Source organism: Alligator sinensis, unplaced genomic scaffold, assembly GCF_000455745.1.
Source record: "Alligator sinensis unplaced genomic scaffold, ASM45574v1 scaffold832_2, whole genome shotgun sequence".
Classification (NCBI taxonomy): Eukaryota; Metazoa; Chordata; order Crocodylia; family Alligatoridae; genus Alligator; species Alligator sinensis.
In genome coordinates, this window is record NW_005842745.1 from 30,198 (window position 1) to 51,531 (window position 21,334).

General features: G+C 41.0%; 1 protein-coding gene across 9 annotated transcripts in view; it reads right to left on the reverse strand.

Annotated features, from left to right (window-relative positions):
- Window positions 1-20,239, reverse strand: part of FGFR1OP (FGFR1 oncogene partner) — a 42,534-nt gene extending 22,295 nt beyond the window's left edge. For 4 of the 9 annotated variants that reach the window (XR_003096403.1, XM_025216514.1, XM_025216512.1 and 1 more), the window contains exons 1-8: window positions 19,948-20,239; window positions 19,617-19,726; window positions 15,202-15,255; window positions 11,414-11,468; window positions 10,619-10,707; window positions 9,972-10,106; window positions 4,660-4,743; window positions 1,609-1,668 (exon numbers count right to left, since the gene is read on the reverse strand). Coding sequence is in view for 8 of the 9 variants with exons in the window: in XM_025216514.1 (XP_025072299.1) it covers window positions 1,609-1,668; window positions 4,660-4,743; window positions 9,972-10,106; window positions 10,619-10,707; window positions 11,414-11,468; window positions 15,202-15,255; window positions 19,617-19,726; window positions 19,948-20,089 (729 nt within the window). In the remaining variant the exon portion in view is untranslated. The remainder of the gene's footprint in view (window positions 1-1,608; window positions 1,669-4,659; window positions 4,744-9,971; window positions 10,107-10,618; window positions 10,708-11,413; window positions 11,469-15,201; window positions 15,256-19,616; window positions 19,727-19,947) is intronic. The other 5 variants (XM_014525102.2, XM_025216517.1, XM_025216515.1 and 2 more) reach the window with 3 other exon arrangements.
- Between the last annotated feature and the right edge of the window lie 1,095 nt (window positions 20,240-21,334).

A 21,334-nucleotide genomic window follows, 5' to 3' on the forward strand; every position in this document is an offset into this window, starting at 1 on the left:
TTTTTTAAAGGGCCCCCCCACACAACAAAAGGTTCCTATTAGCACGTCTGGCATTAGAGGAGGGTGTTAGATGGAGCTTTCTCCAGCCTCTCTGAGTGCTGCCCTGTGCTCATTCTTCCTGGGTGAGCAACTGCCCTTCTTTCTTGTTTTGTTATTTTAAGGGTCACAAACAAAAACGGTTCCCATCAGTATGTTTGATCAATATAGGTCATGTGTTAGGGGCATGCTTAGCATGGACTGCATTCCCTTAACTTCATTAGCTGGTTTCCATGACTGAGCACATGCTGCTTCTATCACCAATTTGACAATAGCCAATACATTTAATGTGGTGGTTTTCTGCATGTGAATAAGAGGAGAAGCTTTCCCCCTCCCCCATGCTGATGATGGGAAAAACTTCATCTTATTCAATAAAAAATAGTAAGTGTAGCCAGAGGAATTGCAGTAATTCTTTACATGCTTCCTGTACCTCATTTTTTCCCCTACTTCCTGCTCTCAGAAACATCTCAAAACATGTCAGAAGATATACTTTTATTCACAGCCCACATTCATGAAGAAACATCTCTGAAGGAACTTAAATGGATTTCCAATATTCCTCTTGAAATTAAATTATGGAGCTAATCTTCCCCATAGCGACGCCGCTATTCCATAATACTGATCAGTAGGGAATTTCAACATGCAACTGAAAACTCATTTTGTTTTACAATTACTTGAGGTAGAGATGAGAAGGTACCCAGTAGGCATGACTTTAGCATGCATATTTATTTTAATCCTGACCAGCTCTCACCCTGCCACAAAATTAACTATCCTAAAAATTTGACATTTTAAAATTTGAAAGTGAGAATGATATGCAAGAAAGGCATGGTATACAGTGGTATTTTATTTTATTTTTAAACACATTTGTGTTCTTTCATCCTATAAAAATGCTATACATGATCCACGTCTCTTTATATTGATAACATTGATAGCTCACTGCAATTCTTGGGGCTAATTATAAGGTAAGTCTAATACTTCTTCACTTCCTAGACAAATTCTGCTGTGGTGTTCTATCACTTCAGGCAAAATATTGCGTTTTGTATTAACCTATGAGGAATCATGAGAAAACAGCCATAAAGACATTCTTAACAGGTCTCAAATGGTTCAATTAAAAAATAATTATAAAAAAAACCTTTCTACTTATCCATTGACACCTAGTTATTCCTTGTACGTAATGTGAAAAGGAATCTTTAAAGGAGGAGAGGGTAATGGATTCACAGATTAGTTTGTGGAAAGTGTACAAATTAATATATTTAGAAAAAACCCCAGGAAATTCAAAGCTAAAATTCTACTCTTGGCTGTCATCCCCTCCAACTACATTAGTTAACAATTAAATGACCAAGACCAACATGAATAGCCTTATCTTTTAGTAATGATTTCAGCAAGCTCTAAGCATTTACAATAATTTATGTATGGTGCCTTAAGGTGTTATTTCTACAACTACATAGTATACCACTAGTTATATTTTAGTGCATGCATCAAGTCCATTGTAGGGCATTTTTAAAAATTTCAGTATGTTTTTTTCCTAAAAGAAAAACTAAAAACACCTGGAGTGCCTTCTCTTGTGCATTTTACCTGCTCACCAGCCTCGTCCAAGCACTTTTCCTGCTTACGAAGTCCTTTATACCTTGGTATCTGAGCATAAGAATAAAATAACAACAGCACAAAAAGAAATGAAAAACAAAATTTGAGCAGTTTAAGCTACTCCAGTTTCTATTTATATAGCATGATCATTTAAACAGCAAGATAAGGCAGCTAAGCTTCTCTTCTTCTAAAGCCTTACTCTCTCCCCCGACTTGTTGGAAAATTTGAAGAATATTTGAATTCTTCTACCCAAGGACAGTTATTGATGTTAAATAGAATCTGTCAGGTAACAGTTGATATAGCTCTAGTTTCTAGGAGTAGAAAATTTCCACTGCTGGAGATGATTCCTGGAGAGGGAGCAGTATAGGTGTTCCATCTGCAACTGCACTCTCCCCCTTACTCGTTACACCATCCCAAAACCAGGGTGATCTGTCTGGGGAAAGCATAGGGAGCAGCTGATGCAGTCTTTCTGTTCCCAGGAGGACTGAAGCAGTAGGGAAAAGCCACTGCCTGCTCTTTACATAAGAGTTCCCTGGTGTGAGAAGTGGAAAGGGGGCGTGTGGAACTGCTTCTTCCACTTGGCTCCTGGCACCAAAACCATGCAAAGCGTACAAGGATTCATTCTCCTGTGAGAAACTCTCCCAGGAGCACCTTCTACTGGGTTGGAGTTGAGCCAGTTTCTTTCTCCAGAATCCCCATTTATGGTCCTGGAGAAACAGTGTGAACATGTATATGCTTGTTGTTTCTACTGGGAAAGTGGCGATTCTCCCGGTAGAAATATAACACTTGAACATGGCCAAACGGAGCTAGAGTAAAAAATGTCATTCTTCTTAATGAGGAACCTGAGACTTTTTAACTTAATAATATACAAAGGTACATAACAAGAACTGTCAGCTAAGCCTAGCATTCAAACCAGCAAAAATTGTCATTTAATTTCCATTTATTATGGACGTAATATGTTAATTTGCACAAAGCTATCAATAGTGTCTGAATATACAACTAGAGAGATGAATGTTAAAGCCACTCTGGTTATTCCAAAATAGCACCGGCCAACATAACAGTCATCATTTAAGGTTGGAAGACACCCCCCCCCCAAAAACATACTTAGAACAAACTACAGAAGCAAAACACAAAACAAAACACACAAAAGAGGGGAGACAGGCTGCTCTTTTACTTAAAGATTTTGGATGCATAAGTACATACCTAGAGATAGTTTTATAAGTATTTTTTTCTATAAGCTGTTCTAAGTTATGGAACAGCTAATCATATCCTATAGGAGATTATTCCAAAGTTTAAACTAGTGGAAGGCAATCTTTTTGGCAAGTATGCTATAAGGTAGAGCCCTACCCCTTCTCCTGTCTAATCTGTTGCTCTGCTCTTTCCTCCTTGAGCAACTGCTGCTGTTCTCCCTGCCTGCTGCATACCACTTGTGGCATGTGCCCCCCCTCCCAATAGGTGTTCAGCTATTCCTATACACAACTGAAGGCACTTAAATGGGGCTGAGTAATTAGGGAATCTAACTTCAACTCCAGAAAACAATACTCTACTAAGATAAATGAGTATTTTGTTGCTTTAAAAGGATCATACTTGCTACAACTTGCTAGGATGATGTTTGGTCTAGAGTACCACATTAATTATAAATGTTACACAACAGCTAAAAAGTTCATCAGTTTGCTTTTATTTTCTGTTACACAGAACAATCATGAGACACTCAGTAATGCATTTAGTCAACTTTCATCTTCTGACCCTTTACAATGGATCCATTTATTACAGTTAAGTTCTAAACAAGAAAAAGGATAACACAAAACCAGGCAACAGATGTGATTTAAGTTGCAAAAACTTACACATAGCCTTACACAACGTTAAATGAAAGAGCTATTTAATCGGGACATAAGAACTCAAATTGCCCCAATTATGCAACATCTACTATTCCAGTTCTCCTTTTTTCTACCAGGCTATACCGTTTTTCCTATTCTGCCATATTGCTTTTTTAACCTCCACTGCTTTTAATCACAAGATAGTTTAACATTCAGTTTTATTATCACATGAAAGACTAATCCGATTTCTGCTGCTCTCAATAACAGTATTTAAAAGGAAGGATGATGTATGTCTAGCTGTACGTGATACTACAATAAAAGCTGCTGGAACACAGATCTGAAAGAACAGCAAGCAAAGTATGAAACTACTGCTGCAATACAACACTGTACGCATTCACCTCCTGATGCATATTCCAGTTTGGAGAACTGGAATAAAAGAAGAGAAACGAAACCAATCTAATATTCAAATTAAAATTAAGAACAACAATCATCTTAAACGAAGAAGAAAGGATAGCTAGAGCTGGATGAACACAGACAAGAGCATTTTAATCTTCTTTGAATAACTGCACACAAGTTACTCAAATCAGTGTATGCCTCATCATGTTGTACCTCACGATATAGTACCGCTACCTGCAACATATCAACCCTTCCATTTATGCTTAATACATTGTGACATCCATCCCTCCCCCCAAAAGGGATAGTAACAGCACACTGCACTTCTTACCAAAACTGCTTACAACAGCAGTTCCCAAATTATGGGCCAGGACCCCAAATGAGATTACAACTTAAAAAACATGGATCACAAAGGGCTGCCGTGTCCATACACTACAAACTGATGATAATGAGATAATTCCCTTTCAGAGCACACCCGTATGTAGATACGCATAAATGTATCTATTCATATTTGTATATGTATGTACTGACTTGACAACTAGCTTCCATTTAAGACTATAAAATTAAAAGAAATGATTAAATGGTTTGACCCCCGTTACTGCTGACATGCTTAATATGGTTCTTCCATTTAGATTTGGATACGGAAGGAGAGTATAAGGAAGGAGAATACTTAAAACCAGCTGAGAAAAAAAGGCTGAAAAATTCTTGATAAGTACCTGATCAACACTTCTGCAATAAGTGATCTTTTTAACAGAAAAGTCCTTTCTAGTTTATTTTACCACATATTGGCATATTATGTTACCTAGTAATTTATTTTATATAGCAAACTTACCTTACTTGGTATTGTATGTGCGCTTGATCTCTCATCAGGTGATTTTGGTGGCAAGCGCACAATATCAGATAGAACTGGAGCTACCTAAAAATCAAGATTTCCCAAAGAAATAACATATTTAAGATTTCATAGGAATGTATCATGCTACAGTTCAACATAGAAGGCTATAAAAAACAAAACAACTCTCCCTACTTCCATTTCTTCTAAATTGTAGCAATAAGTTTCCATTTTTAGAAATCCGTAACTATTTTGAAGTAAAATTCTCTCACATTTTGTTTATATACAAGTATTTAAACTAGGGTTGTCAAACTATTAAAAAAAGTGATTGTGATTACTTGTGCAATTAAAAAAAGTTAGTGGCAATTAATCACAATTTTAATCACACAGCTAAAAACTCAAAATTACGCACAGAAAAATTCAAAGTTATGTAGGTACTTTGTATGGTTATGGTGGGGGGGGCGGGGCCCAGGGGGTAGGGAATGCCCACATGCCCTGACAGGATGCAGGGTACTGTGGGTCAAGAGTAAGGGGCACCAGCAGGGCTGGGGAGCGAGGGGCAGGACATGGGCACATCACTGCCCCACCTAATCATATTATTCCCCCCGCCCCGAAAGGTGTCCTTTTTTTAAACAAAATATGGTAACCCTACAGAATGCAGCCCAGTGGTTTGTCAAGCAGCACCCAGGAGGTAAGTCTATGGAGGGGAATGGGTGAGGGGGGTGGGGGAAGAAGGAAGGGACAAGGAGTGCAAATCAAGGCTCCCGCAACGAGGGAGGGAGTAGGGCAGGGATGGGCCGTGGGACAGAGCTGTGGGCCGTTTGTCCAGGGGGAGGAGGCATGGCTCCCTGCCACTACATGCATCCACAGGAAAGGCATGGGGAAGCATGTGCTCCCTGGATTTGTACATGGGCCAAAGGCAGGCCGCCCTCTGTGGGCTGGAGCTTCGCGCTCCGCTGCCTTTGCCTCGAGAGCCGCACAACACCAAGTTGGTTTCCTGCCTCTGGGTGGTCAGTGGATGTGCAGCCAGTGCATGGCTCCTGGGGCAAAGACAGCAGGGCACAGAGCCCCAGCCTGTAGCAGGCAGTCCGTCTCTGCACCGCACACAAATCTGGAGGGCATATACCGCCCATGCCTCCCTCAGGGGTGCACGCAGAGGCATGGAGTCATGCTCCTAGACGAGCCACTCACAGCTCCGTCCCACAACTCAGCCCAGCCCCAGGGCCCCATTCACCATAGCCCCTTCCCCACTCTCTCCCTCACTGTGAAGGCCTCAATCTGCCCCATCTGCATGTCTGTCTGTGCACACACATCCCTGCCTCCATGCCCAGCCTTCCTGCTGTAGCAGCCTAGAGCCCATGCCCAGGCTGCCCTGCGGCTCCTCTGCACTGCCACCACTGCCTGCTGGGTGGCCCAGAGACTGCAATGAGAGCGGTGGAGCAGAGCCTGGGCGCAGGCTCCAAAGCCACATGGTTGACTAATGCGGTAAAACAAAGTTAATGCATGAGCCAATTAACACATTAATGGTGATTAACTGACATCTCTAGCTTATACATGTTCTGGGTCCAAGTCAGTTACACATATCAGCTTTGTAATTCAGGTAAGCGTAATGCTTTCTGATGCATCTCCATCTGAGACAAAACTGAAAATAAATGTGGTCTCCTATATTTCTTTCATTGTGCTTCTAGCACACGTCATTAATTTAATTTTACTGCTTCAGCCTGCATGCACACATTCAAATGATCTGCAAGAATTCTCCTGGGTTTGTTTTCCTGGTAGAAACCCGCCCCCCCCACAGCAACAAAAAAGCCTTACCTAGAGACCCTGAACAGACATTTGAATGATGAGCCCTGAGAAGCAGAACTTGCAATGCTGACACTACATCATTAAGGGACTTCTGTACACACATCCCATTATGCTCTGCAGATGCCCCAAGTCTGCCCACAGACAGATGACAAAAGTGCACAGCACAGTCCCAACTGACTGACCCAGACTGTTCAAGGTCAGCCAATATCTCCCTGCAGCAAAATATGGGGATTGTGTTCTTCTCTCTGCTTGGCTGGAGCAATATAGTCCAGCAAGCTACACATTGTCTCCTGTGGACAAGAACAAAACACTATGGATGCTGGAGGACTTTGCTGTAGCTTCTCTCAAAAAAAAAAAAGATGTACAGGAATTCACTCTCCCAGGAGTGTCTTAACCCTGATTGTTCCCTAGTTATTTTTTGTCCTGGAGCAGCCATTTTTGCTCTTGGAGAAAAATCCTGAACATCCAGTAAAACCTGTGTATGTGTAGGAGACATTTGTTGCCCTAGTCTCTTCTGTAAGTTAATATTTTGTAAAACACATTTTAGTGATCTTTCACAAATACTTTCAATCAAAAAGTGAAAAAAGAAAAAAAAGCATGTCACAAGTGTACCAAAGACCAGCTGAGTACTAAAGTTAGAAGTGTTATTTGACCAATCCTCAGTTCAAAGCCAAGGTGTAGAAAGAATAATAAATTATATTAGAAACAACAGTAATTATGTAATTTATTGTAGTATTCTATTACAATGTTTAATAAATTTTCCTATTAACTTACTGTTCCTATATTTACTTGCTGATCTAACACTTTGAAGAAGCATGAGAAAAAACACTCGATCAAAGCTGTACCAGAATTCCATTCCATTTGCAACAACATTATTATAATCCTAATGTTATAAAAGCCTAATTCTGTCCGTAATGCTTTATTTGCGCTCTGACTGGCTGACGGAAACAGCCAATCAGAGTGCTCCAAGCATGGGGGAGCACCGCCATGATCCCAAAGCTGCGCCGAGGACCAGACAGAGGATGGGGGAGCTGAGGCCAGCACTGCTGGACTCAACTCCCCCACTCCACTCCCTGCAAGAGGCAGAAAAGTGGCAGCATGGGCCATTAGGTGGCAGCACTATCCCATCCCCTTCTCCTGTGTCTGCCTCCCTAATCACTCTTGCGGGCAATTAGCCAGTTTTCTATAAAAATATTCTGATTCTTGAATTTATTCTAAGGAAAAAGTCACCTTATAAAAATGAACGGATACACTTGCAAGTATAAAAGTCCTTACCAAGAACATTTTTCTCCGTACGTTAGCAACAGAAGAGGGATACATTTACCCATCCATGCTTTGATTTGCAAACATTTCTGAATTATTTTGTAATATGGGTTGCAAGAGACAAGTACTTCAGAGAGATACAATACACATAACTTTAGGAATTCCTAAACTGGTTCTCAAATAAGAAACAAGTCTGACATTAGGAAATCATAAGAAATGCAGCTGGAATATAAAAGAATCATAGAGGAAAGAAGCTAATGCTCAGACTTGAGGGTTAGAGCTGACAATTAGGGTTGTGCGGAACAGCAGCGTTCCGCTTCGACTTCCGTTTCAACAGAACAGTGTTTTGTTTAGTTTTGAAAGCACTGTTCCATTCCGTCAAACCTGTTTTGCTGTTTCGCCCATAGGCTATAATGGGAAAGCATGAAACAGCCTATAACTTTGTCATTTCTTGCCCGATTCTGATTAAACTTGCAGGGATTGTAGCCCCTTCTCAGGACATGAAGCCCACCAAGTTTCAAGGAGATAGGTGTAGGGGTTTCTAGGAAACTACATCTCAAGCTGCTGACAAGCAGAAGCCAGGGAGCAGGAGCAGCATCCTGTGATCCGGCAGGCAGATCACGGGCCTGCACCCCCGGGAGGAATCCAGCACAGACCTTGCAGCCCTCCCAGCAGTGGGAGGCGCTCCCCCCCGCCGGGCCCAGATCCCAGCGACTCGCAGCCCTGGAGAAGTCAGCTCGGTGGCAGGAGGTGGAGAATAGCCACGTGGAACTTAGCTCCACCTTCCATCACTGGGCTGAGCAACACGGGGCTGGCAGAGCCAATCGGAGCACAGCCTGGTGTCAGGAGGCAGGCACAGCCAGCTGTGTCCTATCAGCTCCACCAGGGCTGAGCCACATGCGGCTGTGGAGCTGCTCAGAGCACAGCCGTGGCTCTCCCCTGCCTCCCACCACCTGGATGCTGCTTCAAAACTCAAAACATTTTCACTGGCCTCATTTTGTTTCAAGGCTGTTTCAAAGTCTTTCGTTTGGTTTCCATTTCTCTGTTTAGAGCTCGAAATGAGTCAAAACAGCATCAAAACAAAAAAGCTGGCAAAGCTTTGCACAGCCCTACTGACAATGCTTTAGCTGGTTGGGGGAGGAAAAATGGACATAAATAGATATTCAAATTAGAATATACACTCAAATTAGAAAGATTATTTCACTTAAATGGAGCAACATTATTCTGGGCAAAGGTAACCCGAGATCCACAATTCTAATGTACAGAGCTTTGCTGGGTAGACTACTTTGTCTTCTTACTTACTGGTCAAAAGTTGCAAACATATACCAGTACCTCAATAAGCACAGTATAAGTGCTAAACATACTAAGTGTGCATTTGTCCGTACATTGTTTGCAGTGGCTTTCTTACTGATGCTCACTGCAATTCATCTTTTTCCCCCTCTTTTCTGACAGCCCTTAAGCAGTTTATTACATAAGAGTGAGGATCTGGGATGGGATGCAAATAATGACAGATTACTTCCATATAATTCTGCTTCTCTAAAGATACCATCTAATGGGACTCTCACTTGCACCACTCAGTTTAAACATGCGTATGGATAGTTCTTAGTCCTTGTAATTTGTTTTTATTTTAAAGTTGATTCATATTTTTGACTGTGTTAATCATTTTACATTGCTTTATCCTGGAGGTTTTGCCTCATGCCACACGTAACAATACTTATTCCATATTGATTATCAGCCGATAGGCTTTGAATTTACTATCTTGGCGGTCAAGATATGTTCACCAGCTATCAGAATCACATCAGCCAGATGACTTTGTCATCTTGGCATCTGCACATGCTTTTTAGGATAGTCTCACTAGTCACTACCTGCTCAATAGCTACCTAGCTGTGCAGCACACATGGACTATATTTTAATAACCAGTAGGAAAATACCTGTAGTGTACAGTGAAAATCTAATGCATGGCAGAAAAGGTCTATAATACAATACTTCCTTTTTTGATGCTATTCGACAACTTGCTTAGATCATACTAAGCAAGATTTTAATGCATGTTGTTTGTCAATTATTCAATTTAAAGAACTACTGAAGATCCACCAAAACAAACACCAAAAAGCTAAGATCCAAGAGTGAAAATTCTGCACAGATAGTAACTTTGGAGAAAGGTTGCTCATCCACTGTAATTTGTTCAAACAGTTTATCCTTAAAGAATTAAATGGGAAAAAAGCATTATACATCTTAACAATACTTACTTCAGCACTGCTGGAAACCTTTTTCTGATGACATCTTCTAATCACCTCCAACAATAATGGACCACCTACAGTACTTTCGGCTTCTATAATTCCTAAGTCTCTGGCTAAATTCTCACGACTGTCAAGTCCATTTAGCTGAAAAAGTTGTATATAAAATATATGTCACTTGAGTGTTTATAATATAAATGAAAGCGTTTAAAAGTTGAAACAGAATAGTCTGACCAGCACAAATTGATAGGCACATGATAAATAAACCAATTTGTAAAAATCTGACCTAGACTGTTACTTTTGCATTATGATAAGCCCTATGTTCTAGTGAACACACACAGCTCAGACAAAACTTATTAAAATTTGTCATTATTTTAAAAGTGACATACAAAGAGACAAAAGAACTGGCAAAGCATTAAATTTTCAGCTGAGTCAACTTTTCTTCTAAAAAATAAGTCACCAATCATATAAGCCTGATTTTTTCCAGTGCCAAACTAGGGCTAGTGTGAACTAACAGGTAGCTCAATAAAAGATCCTATAAAAGTTACCTTATGAACATGAATGGATGTTTTAGACAAATCCAATGCAGATTTTGAATTTTTTTATTTCAAGTTCTATCTATCAGTCTAGCATGTGATTAAGAATAGTATCTTCCTTACTGTGCTCGATTCAGGCTCAAAAACAGCTAACGTAAAGTCAAGATTGAAAAACTGAAGAAATTCTACAACAAGACCAGCTACCACACGACCTATAAAGAAAACAGAAAAAGTTATCTGAAATGTTCATCTAAAAGTTAATGATCCTGTATCCTATACGAACTAAGAGATCCTCAACACAGATTTGTATTTTATACCAGTGACGTCAACATTTGACTATATAAAAAAAATTTCAGTTCAAATAAATAACCTATCTAAATTAGACCATTTTCTCCAAAGAACTGCTTGAGCAACAGTCTTGGAAGCAGCTTCCAAGACCCAGGCCCTAAAAATTAATTCGTGTTTTTCTAATCTAGCTAAGACATTTCAAAAAACACACTTTCACCTTGGAACTTCTACCATTCATACTTTTAGTACTGCACATTTGCACTCTAATTTCACAATTTCAGACTGTCATTTTCCTACCCTGGAAAGGCTTGACTGAGTTAGAATTATTTTGCCATTTCTTGATTTGTTTTCTAAGCAATTAATTCAAATACTTTACTCATCTCTAAAGAAACTGTTCATCCCAATTACAAACACAGCAATCACCATATATTAGCTTTGAAAACTCAAGATCAGAGCTTGCCAATGATAGCACTAACTTCTTGTTAACAAGAACAGGAATTGACACTATAAACAAGCATCAAGTTCATATTAGAACAAGAACAGATTCAACTTCCTATTCCTCAAACATGTTTTTGACAAGTGTTAAGTTTTACACATCTCAAATATTTAAAGTTACTAAATAAAACTTACCATCTTTTGTACTTAAAAACTTTTTCAAGCTTTCATTTACCAAGGGTGTTTTGTTCTGTTAAAAGATGAAAATTAAAAAGGTAATTAATATAAATTCCTTTACACTGTTAAGAAATGTAAGACCTGAGCAAGTGTTTTGGCACATGCAACGGTTTACTATTATACCTAGGATATATAATTCAGTTTACCAAATAAAAATATACTTTGATATTATGTATATTAGTAATAATAGCAAAGTGGCATAGCTACGTGGCCATAATAAATATAGTCATAAAACTTTTATTATGAGCCTTTGGGAATGTAGTTTCACTGTGAAAAATTATTTTAAGTTGAAGGAGACTCGGCAAGTTAGATGACATTTATTTTCTTTGCATTTAAAAAAAAGCTTAACTTCATTTTTATATCACCATATACTGTGTTCTGTTTTAATACATGCTGTGTTCTGTTTTACAGATGTTGGTTGTAGCCATGTTCATCTAAGGCAGACATGGTTCTTTGGGTTAATCCAATATCTTTTATTAGACCAATAAAAGATATCGGATTTACCCAAAGAACCTTGTCTGCCTATGTTCCATTTTAAGAAGTTTTGGAACAAATTGATAAATTAAATACTAATAAGTCACCAGGCCCAGACGGCATTCACCCAAGAGATCTGAAGGAACTCAAAAGGTAAAACTACAGAACCACTGGCAATATTATACAGTAACACCTATCATTTCAAATAGATTGGGAGCCTGCCAACATAACACCCATCTTTATAAAGAACTCCGCAGGTAGTTCTGGGAACTACACACCACGAAGTCTCACCTCCATCTCTGGCAATTGGGTGGAATCTATAATAAAGAATAAATCAGCAGTCACATGGACAAATATGATCAGCTGGGGAACGAGTCAGCAGTTTTTGTAATGGGAAATTCTGTCTCACCAATAAGCTGGGGTACTTGGACAATGTTAACAAGCATGTAGGAAGATCCAGAAAGATCAAATTGACATAATATATTTCGACTCCCAAAGTTTTTGACAAAGTCCCTCAAAGGCTTTAAAAAAAAAAAAGTGTAGCCACAGAATTTGAGGGAAGGTTCTTTTATAGATTGAGTCCTGGTTAAAAGACAGAAAGCAAAGGATAGGACTAAGTACTCTCTCTCCAGGATGGAAGGAAGTCAAAAGAGAGGTTCTGCAGGTATCTGTGGAAGACCTAACTTTATTCAACGTTTTCATCAATGATATCGAAATGATGGTGCTCAGTGAAATCTCCAAGGTTGCAGATGATACCAAATTATTCAGGGCAGTCAAATACCAAACAGAGAGGAGCTGCAGAAAGATCTTACCAAATTGAGTGAGTAAAATGAAGAGGCAGATGAACTTCAAATATCAACAAGTACAAGGTAATGCACATGGAGGAAAAAAACTGAGCTATAGGTATACAAGGCTGTATTCTGAACTAGCTATTATGACTCAGGAAAAAGACTATGGAGTCACTGTACATAGCTCTAAAAATGTCAGTTCAATGTGCAGCAGTGATCAAACACCCAATAAAATGTTGGGCATCATTAAGGTAACTGAAAACAAAACAGAGAATATCATCATGCCATTATACAAATCCATGGTGAGCCACATCTTGAATACCAAGTGCAGTTCTGGTCCCTACACTTCAAAAAGAATGTAGCAGAACAACAAAAGGTAAAGAGAAGGACAACCAAAATGATTAGGGATATTGAGCAGCTGCCATACCAGGAGAGACTAAAAAGGCTAGGACTCCTCAGTTTTGAAAGAAGAAAGCTGAAAGGGTGGGTGGTGAGAAGAGACATCTATAAAATCATGAAGGGTACAGATAAAGTGAACAGGGAAGTTATTCACCAAGTCCCAGAATACTAGAACTAGGGGTCACCCACTGAGATTAGGTAAGTTTAAAACTAACAAGAGAAAGTACTTTTTTGTGCAATGCATCGGACCTAGACAGGTTACAGGGGTGGGCAGATGAGAATAGGATGGGTTTCAACACTGACAAGTGCAGGGTACTGCACCTGGGGAGCAGGAACCAGCAGCATACCTACAGGCTGGGGAACTCCCTTCTTGTCAGTGCAGAGGCAGAAAAGGATCTTGGAATCATTATTGATCCCAAAATGAATGTAGGCTGGCAGTGTGGGGACGCAGTCAGGAAGGCCAACTGTACCTTGTCATGCATCCACAAATGCATCTCGAGCAGGTCTAAGGAGGTGATCCTCCCCCTCTATGCGACACTGGTCAGGCCACAGTTGGAGTACTGCGTCCAGTTATGGGCGCCGCACTTCAGGAGGGATGTGGACAACTTGGAGCGGGTCCAGAGGAGGGCCACTCGCATGATCAGGGGGCAGCAGGGCAGGCCCTACAAGGAGAGGCTAAGGGACCTGAACCTGTTCAACCTCCACATGAGAAGGCTAAGGGGGATCTAGTGGCCGTTTATAAACTAGTCAGGGGGACCACCAGGCATTGGGGGAGTCCCTGTTCCCCCGAGCACTACCAGGAGTGACTAGAAATAACAGTCACAAGCTGGCAGAGGGTAGATTCAGACTAGACATCAGGAGGCGCTACTTCACAGTCAGGGTGGCTAGGATCTGGAACCAACTTCCAAGGGAAGTGGTGTGGCTCCTACCCTGGGGGGTCTTTAAGAGGAGTTTAGACAAACACCTTGCTGGGGTCGTTTGACCCCAGTACTTTTTCCTGCCATGGCAGGGGGTCGGACTTGATGATCTGCTCAGGTTCCTTCCAACCCTACCAACTATGAAACTTGTGAAATACATTGTCACATGAGATGGTAGTGGAGGCAGATAACACAGCCAGGTTAAAACATGGACCAGACTAATTCACAGATGACAAATCTAATAGCTGTTGAACAGAATGGTTTAGAGTCTCCAGAAGAAACATCCCTAGCCAATCATGGTGGATGCCAGGGAGGGTAATAAACAGAGGACAAGTCACCCGTGTTTAAATTTTGTGTAAACTGGTAAAACAGATAACTTTATTGTCTGCTTTAGCATACATTATATAATGTTATTTCATTATATATATTGTTTCTTGTTTTACTGAAAACTGTAACTAAACTATTATACCATTTTTCTTAAACTCATATTTAAAATGGAGAGGCTCCAATTCTGGATGCAAGTAATTTATCCCTAAGTAAACCAATCGTGTTCCTACAGAAAATACTAGCGTGTACACACATGCACATAGGTTGAGTTCTTGGCAAATTAATAATGTTTCTTGAAACTGGCATCATCTTCGATATTTCGGAAGTAATTTATCGTGATTTAGTACAATATTGATCAAGACAATAGCAAACATGTCAGAAAACAAATTTTGTAGATTAGAATCTCTTCTTTACAATCATTCTGGTCAACTGGATACGATGCAGATATTGTTTTGGATAAATACATGAAACTGTTCCAAATGAGATTTTGTGAATCCAAACAGATCTTACAAAACGCAGGATTTTATGACTCAACAGAAAGTGCTCTTTAAAAAATGAAAAACAAACAAAAACACCATAGTTTTTCATAACTTTAGTGTGAACCACTATTCAAGAAACAGTAAGACTCAATACTCCTGTTCTATTATTTTAAAAGTCTGATTCTAATGCTACTAAAAATGAGGGAGGAAAAGCCCCAAACCACAACAATAGATTGAAATGCATCAAACCACTTAAAGGGAATCGGTGAAAAGTAATGGAAACTACTATATTGTTTACTTGCATAAGTTTTACTCACAAAACAATTATAAAAAGCTGAAAGAGAAGGTACTGGTCTCCTTACCTCTACCTTTTCTTGCTCTTCTAATGCCAAAAATACAGCTGCTCGTAGTTCTGCCTAGCAAATTAAAAAGACAGTATTTCTTCAAGAACTGTTTTTCCCCCCCGCAAACAAAACACAAGCAGCAGCAAGCTACCTACCACATATTTGTTTAAACTAAAAGCTGCTTCTTAACAGCAATACAAATTGTTCAATATACTCTGGTGTAATTAATGTATTTAAAGCAATATGCAATGACTTGGAAAGAAAAATCTAATCTGAAAGAGCAGACGCAACAAGGAGAGAAGGATTTTGAACAGCATGGCCTATTGCATCATTTCTATATTCAGGATGGGACTTTCAAACTGCCAAAAGGTTTGGCCATCTAATTTGTATGCAGGTTTTAAGAGAGCCAAAAAATCAACTCCTTCAGCTGGCCTTGAAACCCCATGCTTAGTATACAATTCTACTGTGAAATGTACAGATAAAACATAACCAAAGTTTAAGTAATGGTCACAGCAGCCTTGGGACTGACTTGCCCAAACTGAAATTTAAGTAAAGATTAATTATAAAATCCACAAATAATTAATCTAATGGTCAGCACATTTACAAAGGGAAAAAAATCAAATCTCTTAAGTTTTAACCTTAAATACCACTATAACAGGAATTTGTTAAAAAATTTATGGATGCGTTGTACAAATCTAAGTGGACTATAATTTCATGAATCTTTTCTTAAGCATTCAAAATAAAGGCTTGCCTAGAGTGGAATCTCTTCCTTGATTATATTTCACTTTCCCTTGTCTTTCATTCAGTGTTTACATACCCTTCAAATATTTTGTTCTACACATTTCTGGCTAAGAAATTCACCCCTTTAACAAGTCCTCATCTAGTTAAATGGCTCAATAGCTAGCAGGTAGATTTAATGAGTTAAGCAACAGCAACACCAGTTGAAGTTATCCCAAAGTTTATATTTGACCAGAGGTGAAAAAGCTTTTTAAGAAATGGATATTGATTTGTACGATTAAAAGTCATTTTAGTGTGTAGTGCATTTGATTTTCTCTGGCACCCAAGTGGAAGAAATCTAAGCTTAGGTATCATTATTTAAAAACAAATGTATGGGGGGGGGGGGGGGGGGGAAATTAAGTCTTTCTATACAGTTATTCCAGTTCAAAGTGAGCTGTCATTCTGAAGTTGCTTCTGTGACAACAGATGAAATAGGTTGATGACTGTATCCTGGCATGTAAAATACACTCACTATGACAGATGACTGGCAGTTTTAAAAGACTACTTCAGCATTTAAAAAGATGTGTACTGCAACAAATGGAAGGAAGCTGTAAAAGCAAAATCAGATCTTAAATTTCCTAAATTTGTAAAATCTTTAAAAGAGCTTTGAAAGTGTTGTTTTAACAAGTCTTCTGTAAAAATTAATACAGCTTTATTCCTTTTTAATTTGCTCCTGGGATCCAGATGTCAACTTCCCAATAAGTTTCCTACACATTTTTTTTTTTAGATTGAATTAATGCAACTGACTTTTCAGAGATCCTGTTAAGTTTTATACCATCACAGGAAAGGCTTGCTCCATCATGGTTAGAGCTAAAAGGGGTAGCCAGTACTAGAAACTCCTCGTCATTAGTGATACTTCCAACCAATTAAATCAGAGTAAAATGATCTTGAAAGGAGCTCCATCCCATCAGAGACACACTCCTACATCCAGTACTAGTGGGAGAACATTCAGGATCATTGTGTATGCAAAGAACTTACTTTTAAAAAGGAACATGCTTACTAAATCTAAACAGCAGTCAACAGTTTACAGGCCATTTTTGAATGCTGACTAATACTATTTTCATGGATAATATTTCTGTTAATAATTCAGTTCGGTTGACAAAGAAATAGAAAATTTATCAACTGGAAGTGGACAACATATCGATTTACATGTAGGTAAGTATGCTGCCAACTACCAAATTAAGGTTTTACCCCAATTCTGCTGTGCTCAAAGACAAGTAAAATATATTGAGCAGTGTTCAGCAGTTATTAACTGGTTTAAAAAGCAATTGAAACTTTGCATGTTCCGGTTCAATAATCTATAGCTATGCTGGGTACTTTGGCACATGTAGCTCAAAAAAAACTAGTTTCCAAACCACTAATGAGTATTACCACCTCATTTAGTCTATGGTAGGACTAAGATTTCACTTAGTTATCACCACAAGTCACTGTAGCAGACCAGCAATGACCCCAAGTGCCCTGTATTTCCCTCAGCTGCATTACTGGAGGCCTGTTACGGGTCCTACCTACTGCTCTTTGTTCTATTTTTCAGTCCTTCCATATTTTTCTTCTTGACAATTTCACATCGTCTACTTTAGCTAGATCACAGCTATATCCAGATAATCTTCTTACGTATTTATTCTTATCAACCTCTAAACAACACTAAACAGATATCCTTCTAGGACTTGCTTCCTTGGTTTTTACCTTCACCGGTTCTTAGAAACTAGTTTGCATTTCATCTGGCGGTACATAAACAACAACTGTCAAGGCATAACTTTCTCTCTCAACTTTGGCACCATAATAAAAGCTATTAATATGTACTAAAACTAGAGAAAAATAATATAATGAGCATCACTGTTTGACATTTGGCAGGAAAGAAAAGTATTCCTTCTCCTTATACCCATTAAGCTAGCTTCCATTTCAAGTTTGGGTTTTAAGTGACCGGGTTGCTTTTGAACAGTTCTTAAAAACAAAGGTTTACCAAAATCTGTCAGAGACCAAGAGAAGCAATATTGCTTCACCAGAACTACCAAAAGATTGAGCTTACTCCCAATTCAGATTATGGCTACTAGTTAGCTGGCCATTGAAAAGCTGTACGTCAATTGATTGGGAGCAAGAAAACTATGGGCAGAAGTTACCTCCCACTGTCAAAGGCAGGATATGCACAAAGTGGGTTGGTCTAATAAAAGATATCAAATTCACCCAAGGAACCTTGTCTGGATATGCACAAAAGGCATTTGGTCTGCTGCAGCATGACAAATCTCATGTTCTCATGAAGTAGGTGCAGGAGGCCTTGCAAGTACAAGAAATAATTCAGGCAGTAGTATACACTATATATTTCTATGAAAGTTTCATTAATTTGTGGTCAGCCAAGGAATGCTTAATTGTGCTGTATTGGTTATAGCAAGTTTTCTGTGTTGAAGCACATTGCACATTTGAATGAAGCACAAGGAAAGAAAGCACAGGAAACCCAATAGAGGCAGCAGCCGGAATTCAGTAACTTCACTATAATCAATAGTGCTTATATAGGATCTACAAACTGTGCTTTTCACCTACCAATATGATGCAAGAAATGAAGCCGAGGACACAACTGTTATGTGAAGTGGTACAGGCAGCAATGCATCAACAGGTGACTTCTGCTTAGCAGCATGGCACACAGCACAGCCTGCCACTGCTCTTCCAAACCAACAACTCCCCCTTGTCCCAACATGCTTGTCAACTTGAGCTTTTGCTAGCTGTCCACCTTCCTCCGAATCAGCAGCTCTCAACACACTTCAGGCCTCCCCCTCCCCCGTCAGAAAAACACCACTTGTTCTGACTGCAGAGAAATGACAGGGCAGTTCTTGCACCACAGGGAGCCCACAACAGGGCAGGACATTTTTACCAAGGGAGGGGGGAGGAAGCCTCTGGATTCACCCTGTGCCTTGTGCTGGCAGGGCTGTCCCAGCAGACCTGGTGGCACCCCGGGGAGGGGAAGAGATCACAGCTCTGAATAAATCCCCTCGCTGACAACTCAGCCCCAGCTCATTTGGCGATGCAAGGCCCCGAGCTGGGCTGCAGAGCAGCTCTTTGTCAGTGTTGCCAAGTGTATAATAATTATCGTATCTGTACAATTACAACCCACGTACAATGTAGGATCAATAACAGTAAGTGTTCAAAGTGTATGATAATTGTTGAGGCAGCTCACTGACGCAGCATATACAAAACCCAGGTAACATACGGGGTTTCTTAACCAATTTATGAGGTTTTGTTTTTTTTGTTTAATTTTCTGTAGTCCAAGCCAAATTAGTCAAAACAAATTCCAAATCTGAGAATTAGTCCAGAACCGTAAAGCCCTACTACCAGCAAGCATCCTGCAACCCCATCTGGGGCTTCAGACGTTTCCAAAAAATGTTTAGTGGGCATCCTACTTATTCGGATCCCCCTGAGTTTTGCTTGCCCTCAGCCGTAAAGCCCCTGGGGCAAGCCAGGGAGAAGTCTCCCATTTCCATAAAGCGGGCTTAAAGCCAAGACCTTCCTACTCTGGCAGCTAAGTGGGAGGTTTTGGGTCTGCTGTCAGCACGTTATGACTGCTCACCTCAAAATAAGGAAACACCTAAATTTTGATGACCCAGTGCTCGGTGGCTCACAACGAACAACATAAAGTCAATAAGAAAGTGGCTTATCTGCATACTTACTTGCATTTGTTTTTCAGCACATGATAGTTTCTCCGCAAATGCGAGAATCGTGATCTTCCAAGACCATAATTTCCTATTTAAGACCTGACAACGCTGCTCTCTGGGTCGGGCTAGAAAGGGACGGCTCGGATTTGGTGCTAACTCAGCGCGACCCTTCCCAACCCGCCCCTACTAGACGCCTCTCCGGCTCCGGCTGTGCCAGGACCGGGGCCGCTGCAGCCCCTTGCGCGGACCGGGCGGTCGCAGGCCCAGGCTGAGCCGCGCCGATGCCGCTGGGCTGGGCTCTATTCCCGCCGCGAGGCCCGTCGGCTCCATGCCCCCCGCCGCGCACCTTGATCTTGTTGAGCACCCCGCTGCTCTCCAACGTCTGCACCAGCAGGTCCCGCAGCTCCGTGTCCTCCTCTGCCGCCGCCATCTTGTTTCTCCCTGACAACCGCCCAAACCGCGCTAGCGGCCGCGTCGGCCCCGCACATTCGCTACGGGCCGGGGAGGCGGGGGACTGCAGGAGCAACCGCGGTTGCGTGACGTAAAACCGGCGGCCCGGCTACCGCATGGCCCAGCCGCCTGAGGAGGAGAATGAGCCCCACCGCACGGACCGGACGGGACTGAAAGTGCAGATGCGAATGCGCAGCGCTAGCATGGCGCCATGAGGCGGGAGGTTTGAAGGCAGGGGGCGGGGCTGGCCCCGAGGTCCCGCCCCCTAGAACGCGCCGCGTGACGCGCGCTCCTAGCCATCCAGCAGTTAACCAAAACTTCAGTTACAGAGCGCGGAACGGTAGGGGGAGGGCGCTGAGCCACGCCCCCCGCCCAGCCCCAGCCAATCGCTCCCAGCTGGGGGCGGAGCGGGATGACGTATGTCAGGCAGTTCACTGGTAGTGGTGTTGCCAGGCGGACTGTCATTATCATCCTTATCAGAGTTTCAACGCGCTGAGGTAGGCTGCTTAATAGTAAAAGTGTACAAACTAGAGGTCTTGGTTCCAAAATGATACCTTTTATTAGACCAACTGGAAAATGGCAAGAAAATTGTCCTTTTCCCCCTGGAAAATGTACGATAATTTTTGAGGCAGCTCACTGATGCAGCAAATGCAAAACCCAAATCACTCTCCAGGAGTCTTGACCGACTTTTGGGTTTGCTCTTTTTGGGGGGGGGCGGAAATCTACATCTATATATGGATATATCTATATCATAGCTATATTGACATAAATATATATATAGATATATATACATCATCTAGCATAAAACTTTCCATCACACACTTTAAACCACATTAAGAAGCAGTGTACCCATCACAACAAACGATCCTGTACCCCCCCGCACCCAAGGCCGGGCCAAGGGTAATTGTGCACCTCAGCGCCCCCCCACTTCCAATATAGAGGAAAATAAGAAGTCTAAAATGAACTTTTATCTCTGAGATCTTTTCAGAGGGCTTTATCCCCTTACCGAGCCACAGGTCTTAGACCAAGGTGGAGCTGTAACTAGCCAGAGCTGCTATTTAGAACGATGTTCCTGTTATTTTGTTCTGGATATAATTTTGGTGCTCCCCCAAATTTTGGTACCCTAGGTGACCGCCTAGTTTGCCTAATGGTTGGACCAGCTCTGTCCACACCCACCCGCTGCCCTTCCCTAACCCAATCGCAGTCCTGTAGTCCAAGCCCCGATTTAGGTTTACATTCTCAGTCATTCCCTATCCTTATCTCTGTTGATATCACTGTCACTG